The sequence below is a fragment of the Erythranthe guttata genome, chromosome 3 (assembly GCF_056151865.1).
Source record: "Erythranthe guttata isolate IM_541 chromosome 3, IM_541, whole genome shotgun sequence".
Lineage (NCBI taxonomy): Eukaryota > Viridiplantae > Streptophyta > Magnoliopsida > Lamiales > Phrymaceae > Erythranthe > Erythranthe guttata.
Genome location: NC_142535.1, coordinates 7,443,234 through 7,453,631, shown reverse-complemented (window position 1 = coordinate 7,453,631; position 10,398 = coordinate 7,443,234). Strand labels below are relative to the sequence as shown.

General features: G+C 34.4%; 2 protein-coding genes across 3 annotated transcripts; one reads left to right on the top strand and one right to left on the bottom strand.

The window, feature by feature from the left end:
* Positions 1-3,575: 3,575 nt before the first annotated feature.
* LOC148771678 (uncharacterized) lies at positions 3,576-4,909 on the bottom strand. The gene is made up of 4 exons (XM_088815174.1): positions 4,302-4,909; positions 4,143-4,222; positions 3,843-3,973; positions 3,576-3,635 (listed from the first exon to the last, which is right to left on the bottom strand). The coding sequence occupies exons 1-4, from the start codon at positions 4,907-4,909 to the stop codon at positions 3,576-3,578; spliced, it is 879 nt and encodes a 292-aa protein (XP_088671300.1).
* Positions 4,910-6,609: 1,700 nt separating this feature from the next.
* Positions 6,610-10,391, top strand: LOC105966871 (TRAF-type zinc finger-like protein). Of its 2 annotated transcripts, none has more exons than XM_088815473.1 (7): positions 6,610-6,715; positions 6,821-6,889; positions 7,072-7,155; positions 7,969-8,104; positions 9,082-9,219; positions 9,760-9,884; positions 9,981-10,391. In XM_088815473.1, the coding sequence occupies exons 3-7, from the start codon at positions 7,109-7,111 to the stop codon at positions 10,153-10,155; spliced, it is 621 nt and encodes a 206-aa protein (XP_088671599.1). In that variant the 5' UTR covers positions 6,610-6,715; positions 6,821-6,889; positions 7,072-7,108; the 3' UTR covers positions 10,156-10,391. The 2 variants fall into 2 exon arrangements, with proteins under 2 accessions (XP_088671599.1, XP_012846900.2); XM_012991446.2 differs by having other exon boundaries at positions 6,626-6,715; positions 6,811-6,889.
* The last annotated feature ends 7 nt before the right edge of the window (positions 10,392-10,398 follow it).

Sequence of the window (10,398 nt, the reverse complement as noted above, 5' to 3'; positions counted from 1 at the left end):
ATCAATGCCTATGACCTCATTCATCTCAAAGATCATACTTCTATAGGAATAATTATGCCATTTGCATATGCATTCCCGACTTCTAATTAAAAGCTATGTGAATTCTTAAGAAGGTTGCCCTCCTAATATTTGGTTGAACTACATATCAAGAATCACCAAAAATAAAATTAAAAAAAAAAAAAGGAGGAGGAGGAGGGATGTATCTGCCAAATCTACGGATTGATATGATATTACAAAAAAAAACGGCCAGAATAAAACAAGGGTGTGATTTCTTGGGATGTTGTCCAGGTATTTATTAGTGAAATTCTTCTTGAAGTTCACGATCGAATTGCTGTGCTAATCGCATATGCATTCATAACCCCATTAAAATACCTAATTTATGATTTCTTGAGTATGGTCATGAGGCTATAGGTATATTGTGCATCCAAGAGCTTGTTGATAGCATTTTATCTAGTTTCTTTCAATGTTCTTTTAATTAATCCTTGGAAAGAATCTTCCTATTTGGCTAACTTGGTCTACTTTATTTCCTTCATTTTTCAAACTTGGTTCATACTTGGGCTGATGTTCTTTAGTTTTTCGACAATATTTTAAATTCCAGATTTATGAGGATTTTCGAATTAAGGGGATCTAGATATTTTGTATTTTTTGCGGCTTACCTTATTTGGTGACTGCGTGTCTTAACAATCTTTGTTCTAACTAGGACTCTAGGTCTATCTTTGGCACAAACTGATTAGAAAGGGGGAGTAGTAACAACCTCTGCCGTAACAACTTGCGTTGTGACAGAAATAGTAACAACATCTGCCGTAACAACTTGCGTTGTGATTTCCTGCGCTTTGAATATTTTTATTTGATATATCATGCGTTTAAATTTATATTTTGACATTGCAGGAACATTTACTTGGTTACGACATTTTTATGTCAAAACATTTACTGTCCTAACAGTGTGTGTTACAGGGGGAGTATATCTCTTTTGCAGGGGGAGTAGTTCTATTTTGCAGGGAGAGTTCTTGTTAAACATGTATTCTGACCAATCTATGCCAAAGGGGGAGATAGTTGGCGCCAGATTTCTGAGTGTTGAAGATCGAGGAAATCCGCCGAGTTTTTTTGGAATTAAAAGATTGGCAAATATTTGTTTTCCATGTTTATTTTGGAATTTATTAGAGTCCTATTCTTATAATACTTCTATTAGGACTTATATTTATTTCCATGTATTTTATTCTAGTTAGGTATCTTTTGTACTTATCCAGAATAGAAGAAGAAATCAACGAGGAGTCTATTACCTAGTTAAATAGATTTGTTGGGGTTCAAGTTAGGTCTTAGGGCTTATTTTCATGGCTATATAAGCCTCCAAGACATACAAGAACCGCGCGCATTATTTGGAAGAAAAACCATTTCATAGCATCGAAGGTTTGCTAAGGCGTTATGCGGAGCAGGACTGTGCCATCGTTGTGTGTGCCAACATATACAGATCTGCTGTATAGATCTCAAGAGAGATCAACCGCGTTTCTGAAGATGTTCACGCCTGAAGGGAGTTCGAGGCACGCAGTGTGGAGTTGCTGTTGGAAGAGACACGGAGTTCAAGTTGTGTACAAGAACGGCATAAAGAATTAAAGAGGGACTCTTAATTATTTTAATAAGTCCTATTAATGTACACTATAAATCTGAACTAGTGAAATCGTGTTTGCAGGTCCACGTGGATGTAGGGCACATTTGTGTTTGAATCACATTAAATTATTGTGTTTGTTTACTCGCTTTCAGTAGTTTATAACCGTGTTAACACAAAAATTGTAGTTGTAACTTAACACTGTTCCCACAACAACTGTTAAAACTTAAGTTAACAGATTTTCATTAGCATATAAATCTACAGGTTATTAATAATATAATTTGCTGAATAAAATACAATTGGATATATCTCAAAAATAAAGAATAAAATACAATGCATGAGAGGGGATTTTCTCAAATAATCCCTATTTATAACATCACCCGAGCAAACTGTCTCTGTTCGCGTGATATATATATATATATATATATATATATATATATATATATATATATATATATATATATATATATATATATATATATATATATATATATATATATATATATATATATATATATATTTTTTTTTTTTTTCTTTTTATAATGTTACAAAATATATATATATAAAAAAAAAATCAAATAACAAAGTTCAACATCCAAATACTATAGATAATTTCAACTTCAACATCCAAATACAATAACAAAGTTCAACATCCAAATACCATAGATAAGTTCAACATCCAAATACAATAACAAAGTTCAACATACAAAAACATAAAAAAAATACGCCAAATCTACCTATGACTAGTACTTAACGTCGTCCACAAAGCTAGTCGATCAGCGTAAAAATCTTGTAAGGCGAGTAAATTGGGAGCTGCATAATACCTCCACTGAGGATGGAGACGAGGTAGAGGGCAGTAAACCGGTACTCGAAGGATCATGAAATGATAGTAATGTAACAACATAGGAATAATATTTGATAACGCGGGATTCCCAACTAGAGGTAGATAAGTAAAACTACCGAACTCAGTGAATATTAGCACCATTGTGTTGTATATCGTAGCAATTGCCAGTCTCATATCTGTTAACATCCATTTCGTCTGTGGCGCAGGTCCGCTTTCATGACTGCATGTCAGAATATGATCAGCGACTATTACGACCCTCTTCATCTCCACCAAACATATCAACATATAAATGGTGACACTCCATAAACTCCGCAACCAAGTATGTTCTTACTTGTGGCCATCTTTCTTGACTTCCATAAATAATTTCGGCAATGCATCGGTACCCACAATTACCATCGGCCCTCACATTAACATATGAGGCTATAGATTGTGCGGGAAACGAAGGAAGAAAGGAAAACAAATTGACCCCTTTTCCGGCAGTTACAATCGATTCGTCCGTAAATTTAGTACGTCCGCGGCCACGACCTTTGAGCTTCGATTTTGGCGTTCCTTCAATCGGTTCTTCAGTCGGGATATTGCGCCCCCTTGACCCCGAAGATGATTTAACTTCCGTTTTTCGATTCATGATGTGTTCATATCCGGACAAATCACGCTTCATCACGTTGTTCTTGGGTCGTCGCTTAGCCTTCACAAATGACGCCTCTCCCAAATGTGTTGAGGCAGGATTATTTATGTCTCCTAAATAGTTGGCTGCATTTTTTCAGGACATGTAATCCAGCTTCCATAATTTATCGAACTCTTCAAAAAGAATGGTCAATGTTCTCTAGAATGGATGTATCTGTTGGGGGTAAAAAGTATCTCCTTCCGCAATTTTAACTGCATTTTGACACGCACACGGGAGACCATGTGTTCTACTTAGGTAGCAGTTACATATGTCCGGATGCTGTTGCAGTTTCTCCAACTCTTCATCCAAAAGGTCCAATGCATTATGTGATACGTTGCATATCAATGAACCAAAACATGGGTATGAAGTACCGTACATTCTGACTGTTTCTGCTTCTTTCTTTTTTTACCTTCAGTTCATTAATTTGAAGGTGAACTTGCGCATCAAGTTGATTTTGCACAGTATCAATAGCTCCAGTCGATGATTGCAACCAACTCTTCGATGCACGACGTGCACTCTCCACCCTGTTTCAAAAACAATCAATTATACATACAAGTAACATTTTACATAACAAATATTTAAAAAAAAAAACATGTTGTATATCTGTTTGTCGTCGTGTTACCAAAATGGACGAAGTTGTTAGTTCAACACTTTACAAATTTCTCCTTGTAAATCAACCACGTGTGATTGACGTATGTTATCAGCTTGGGATATTCCACGTACAAACTCACCATCTCGCTATAATTGAATCCATACTCGTCCTCAGTATCTGAATTGACCAACGCTTCCCAGACCGTCCTCCGGAACAACACACCGTGATTTTTACTGCCCAAGAACATCGTCTCATTTGCCTCAACGTTTTCTATTTATATGATATAAACATAACATGTGATTCGGCTGTGGAAACACGTTACGCAATGCTTTCAATAGGCCCAACTCACGATCTGTCAGTATTACTTTCGGTTATGGTTCCGACAGTAATATATCTCGCAAACATCTCAAAGTTCATGCATAAGTGTCCTCATCTTCACGTGACATAAAAGCAACAACAGTAGTGAAGTTCCTTCCCACCGAAGTAACCCCAATAATTTCCAAAAGAGGCATTTCATATCTACATGAAGGTAATTATAATTTTATCAACTCGTATATATAATATAATAAATTAAAATTCACATTTAAATAAATATCACCTGTTAGTCTTGTAAGTGCAAACCATCAGTATAACGTATGGAAATAATTGCAGAAGGTCGATTGAATGGGGGTGCGCGAACATAACGTCTTGCACTGTATCGCCAGCTGAGTTTGTTCGATGCCATTTGTTGTATCTACTTTCACTAAGTTTGTGCCATAGATGTTGCACAACTGTTTTTCCTTTCATTTCCTCTCGTTTAATTTTTGCAGATTTATTGTACACATCCCTCAAAGCCGTAGACGTATTCGGATTAGTCTGTCTCAAGTGATGTAAAATTTCCTTCAGCTTCACGTGACTATTTTTCAGTAACTTTGTAACTTCTCGTTGCTCTTGAGTCAAGCGACTTAAGGAACGTATTCCTTGAGGATATTTATGAGGATTATGATTATGATTGTCTTTTTTTTTTATGGTAAGACCCCATAATCCATCACGACCCTCTTTACCCCATAGCGCCAAAGGACACATGCACTTCATTGAACCAGACTTCCGACTTGTTACGACACCGACATCTTTTCCTCGTCCATTATAGGCCCTTTTACACGTGAGATATTGTCTGCCTTCGTGGAAAGACTGACGTCTAATCTCATGACCATGACGAACGGCCATGTTCATCGCCCACTCAACCAGTGCATCTTTATTCTCGAATGCAGAAGAAATTATGAAAAATTGACAGAAATCATGTTTCCGTATCTTCATCAACATTTATGTATACTACCTGTTTTCAAATAAATAAAGTAAGCAAAATATATATTATTTAAAAAAAGAAAAAAATTAAAAAAAAAATTAAAAAAAATTAAAAAGATAAAATTAAAAATAAAATTAAAAATAAAATTAAAATTAAAAATAAAATTAAAATTAAAAATAAAAATAAAATTATAATTAAAATTAAAAATAAAAAAAATAACGTGCTCGCGTGATTTTACACGAGCACCGACTCAGGTCTCGCGTATATTCACACGACCACGGAGAATGTGCTCGCGTAAAATAACACGAACAAAAAGGAAAAAAAAATTATTCATCTCCTCTTTTGATTTTGCGGGAACACATGACATGTGGCCAAGCCAAATCACACGACCACAAGAAAAAAAAATTCAAGTACTCATGTGATATTACGCGAGCACATGTGCTCGCGTAATATCAGACGAGTACTTGAAGATTCGAGAAAAAACGAAAGGCTGGGGCTATATGCAATACTAATTCCACTTGTGCAAGACCAAATTAAAGAAAGATTCCAAAAGATTCCATTTTATTAAGATGAAATGACAAATATACCCATAAATTAAATTGGCTTTTGTTTGCTCATGCAAGACCAAATAACAAATAATAAAAAAATATGAAACAACTAAATTTCGACATTAAGGTGTCGAATATATGTCCATAAATTCGACACCTTAATGTCGAAATTTAGTAAATTTTGGACTAATTTGCTAACAGTTAAATTTCGACACTAAGGTGTCGAATTTTGTACTCCAAAATCGACATCTCAATGTCGATTTTTACCTACACAATTCGACATGTACATGTCGAAATATGAAACAACTAAATTTCGACATTAAGGTGTCGAATATATGTCCATAAATTCGACACCTTAATGTCGAAATTTAGTATATTTGGACTAATTTACTAACAATTAAATTTCGACACTAAGGTGTCGATTTTGTACTAAAAAATCGACATCTCAATGTCGATTTTTGCCTATAAAATTCGACATGTACATGTCGACTGCGTCTGCGCGAATTTTTTTTGGAAAAACGATATTCTAGCTAAAAAAACACATAAATGCATAATTTCTTGGATTATTCCACCGTAGATTCTTCTATTTTGATGTCTTATGACTCCATAATTGCCATCTTTGTAAGATTTGTTGAGTTTTGATGATTTTGAATGTTTAGGTTTTGTGGGTTTATAGATGAGGAAGAAGAAAGGTTTTGATGGAGAAGATGAGAGTTGGTCTTATAGTTTTGTGATAGGTTTTTTTTTTGTTTTTGAATTTTTGGTATTGCACATTTGGAATTTTCTATTTTTTTTAACAAGTAAGGGTATTATAGTATTTATACATTGAAAATTTTAATTTGGTCTTGCACAAGTGGAATTAGTCTTGCATATAGCCGCAGCCAAAACGAAAATATTACCTCCGAATCTATATTCGTTGGATTCATTTCAGAAATTGTTGAATATCTAATTTTTTTTGAATTGAATGTTCAAATTCAATTTTTAAAGGATTATAGATTTGGTAAAAAAATGTAAAATAATAAAAATTTAAAGTAAAAAGTTTAAAAGTTATAATAATAGGCCAAAATAGAACCACCCATTTATATTTATACTATGAGGAAAAAGAAGCTCGTAATCTATTTACAAAAAACTCCACCTCAATAGGGACGCCTAATCGTTGCAATCAGAAATCGTCGTCAAGTAACTCTCCCCTCTCTATTTTCACCGAGTCTTGTGATTTTGTTCCCAATAGTACCGTGTTAGTGAATAGCTTACTTCAATTAATTTCCTTTCAGTTCTTCGCAGTTTTTCGCAATTGTATTTTCTGATCAAACCCAGCTCGATCCGATCTTTCCCAAAGGCTTTGAATCGCAGGTTGCCTCCCTTTTCTTTGATTATTGATGTAGTTATTCTTTAATTTCCTTTTTCTTTCGAGTATAATTGATTTACCTAATTCGTAATTTTGACCTAATTCGTTTATATTTGTTTATGTTTTTTTTTCCTTACCTTTGCTACTATTTGTCTCTGAATTTTGGTGCATTTTCTTGTGGGCAAAGGGTTTCTGTATCGAAATTATTTGAAAGTGCGAAAAAAATGGCTGGTTCTTCCGATGATCACGCTACGAGCATCTGCAGCCACTGGTGAGTTATAAAATATTGGGGGTTTTGTTTTTGTTTTTAATTTAAGGAGTAATGCTTTTTTTCTGAAAACTTGTTATAATTAGTGAGGGTTTTGTCTAGTAAAGGGGCTTGTTAGTTTGCCTAGTTCGATTTTTGTGTTGTAGTTGGTTTCTCCCGAAAGTATTTCCGCGTAAATCTCTGTATCATCTATTTTATGCCTTTAATTATCGTGCTAGCAGTAACAAAACTTGATGTAGCTAGAAACCTCCTAAAAGCAAAATTAAGAGATTATTAAACTACTTATGAGTTTAATTTGTGCATACGGTGAATCAGTTTGTATTATCATATACTGATTTATGCAGATGATATATATCATATCTGATAATAGTGTCAATATGGACTTCTTTTTTGTTTGTTTGGTGTGTGTGTGTGTGTGTGTTTGGGGGGGGGGGGGGGGGGGGGTGGTTGGGTTAGGTAGGGTCTGATGGTTAATAGCTGACAAAGCTTACTAAAGAAGTAGCTACCTTCGCATCCCAGTCCGTACACTGTAACTTAAAAAAAACATATTGGGTTAGGAAAAATATGATTTAATCTGTGTGATTCTTGTGTTGTAGGAAAAAGATAATAATAATGATAATAAGTGAAGTTATAACATTAAATTACGATGTTCAGATGATTCAGTTAACGAAAGATTTTTAGTTATGCCAAACTGTCTGAGGGCCGATTGAAGGTGAATGCTTCTTATGTGTTTCATTTATACGTTTCATGTTTTTGATTGATGTAAAACTTTACGTGATTTGTCTACTGTTTTTCTTGTCTACTTGTTGTTTGCAGTGACAGAGCAATTCCTTCTTCGAATATTGACTTACATTCCGTTCATTGCTATCGGAATCTGGAAAAATGTAAAATATGTGGTGATATGGTTCCGAAACAATTCGTGGAGGAACATTTTCTAAGCACACATGCTCCGGTAACAAATTTTATGTCTGCTGCTAAACTACAAAACTTGCTTATAAGAATAACTATTGACTTGTAATAGCATTGTGTGATTTAATTCTCGGAAGTCCTGTTTTCATATATTCTTGTTTGTGCATCAGTTGCTACAAAATATGGCTTTATTTTACACAAACCTAGACTTGACTTTTGGTGCGTGTAATGGGTTTCTATATGCACGTTTGACTTGATTAGTGAATTTATACAATACATAAGCTCGATTCAGTGTAGCATCGCAGAAGTTTAGGCATAGAAAGAAAAACCCTAGGTGGTTCCAATACGTCATTTGAATTTTGTTAAATTAGAAGAACGAAAATACGAGAACCATGTAATTCCTATGTTTCAGCTTAATTAATTGTTGCCTCAAGCTAAATGGGGATTTATACATTATGACAAATGAAAATAAAAGAAGATGTATATAATTAAAATATTGCTAATTTTTTCAGCCATATTCTATGTGGTAATTCATATCATATAATATGGTCCTAGCTTGTTACATATATATATATATATATATATATATATATATATATATATATATATATATATATATATATATAATTTGAGTCTCTTCAGAGCTTTATGATGATAGGTTTATTGAGAATATCTGCCAATCCAAGTCGTCATTTGAATTGGCAAAACTAGTCGTAATGCAGCATTATGTAATTCATAGAATTTGATGCTCTCATTATCACCAGCTCGTAATTAGTAATAACGTACGTCACTTGAATTAGCAAAAAACTCAAATCACATATGTTTACAACTAGCATACGTAATCTTCTCGCTACACTTCTACATTCTTTTATTGTTTGCGTCATCTTATTCACCAATTTTTATTTGGTAATGCAGACATAATACATTTTTTTTTATCCACCTATTCTTAGGTATCGATCAATTCTTCGTTTCACTTTTTGTAAGTTGATCTTTATGTTTTGTGACTCCAATATTTGGCAGGTGTCTTGTTCCTTGTGCAGCGAGACGATGGATCGTGAGATATTAGATGTCCACAAAGGAGAAAATTGCCCGCAGAGGATTGTGACATGTGAATACTGCGAGTTTCCATTGCCTGCTGTTGATTTATTGGAGCATCAGGTAAAATTTCCTCTGGTAATTTGTTAGGATTACCCCAAGGTTTAGTTGTGTATTACGATTTTTTTTTTCTTTTTTATATTTTATTTTATTTATTTATTTATTTTTTCTTATGTTTGTTTCTATTTTGCAAATTGAACCAATTATGCATCTTTCATGGCTAAAACTATACCGAACCATTTTCCGAAAATTTTGTTGAACCAATGTGAACCGAATTGTCCACATTATTCTCAAATTCTAGTTCTTATGTCTCAAATATCCATCAGCAGTTCAAAATACGTATCTGAATTTATGGAAAAGCTCAAGCTAATTACCAAATTCAATTTTCAGTTTGGTATTCGGTCGATGCCAAATTTACGGCGGCGTTACACGTCTGTTTATCATATTCTGCACACCTCTAGTATGAATTTGTAAAACAAATACATAGTCTCTGTGGTACTAGAGGAAGTGGTGTGTAATTAGACCAAACCTGAAGAAACTGCAGTATTTATTATTATGATAGTATAGCTTGTTTGTGGCATGTAATTTCGTTGGTTATTCCAGGAAGTATGCGGGAACCGGACGGAATTATGTCATGCATGCAATAAATATATTAGACTTCGAGAGAGTTATGGCCATGAAAGTAGATGCACTGCCTCCTCCGTAAATAACATTGCAGAATCCTCAAGGTGAGTGCAACTCACAACTTTTATTGTAGTCAGTCAGCTTTACGTATCTTTCCTTACCGATATATAAAAAGTGGTTTTAAAATGATAAATTTGAAGGAATGCGAGGGCACCACCTGAAAGGGCGGCGGCTGCTGGCGGCGGCGGAGGTGGTCGAAGACGGCGGGATGTGTCACAAAGACGACTGCTGTTTACTATTGCGATTACGGGGATTGCTGTTCTCTTAGGTTCTCTTTTCTTCCAGAGGAAACCAGAACCTACTCAACCCAACTGACTCATATCATCATACATACATTTTCTTTTTCCTGCCATGTTTATACTTGTCATCTTGTTTGGATGGAAAAATCATCGCGCCATGAATTGATGTTCATTTTGGTAAATATGAACCCATAATTAAGTCCTTTGTCAGGGGCCTCTTTGACATTAACCCATAATTTTACCAGATGACATGTATTATTACCACATTATTCAACAAAAACAATTAATTTTATTTATTTTGCAATCCCGCGGTAGATAA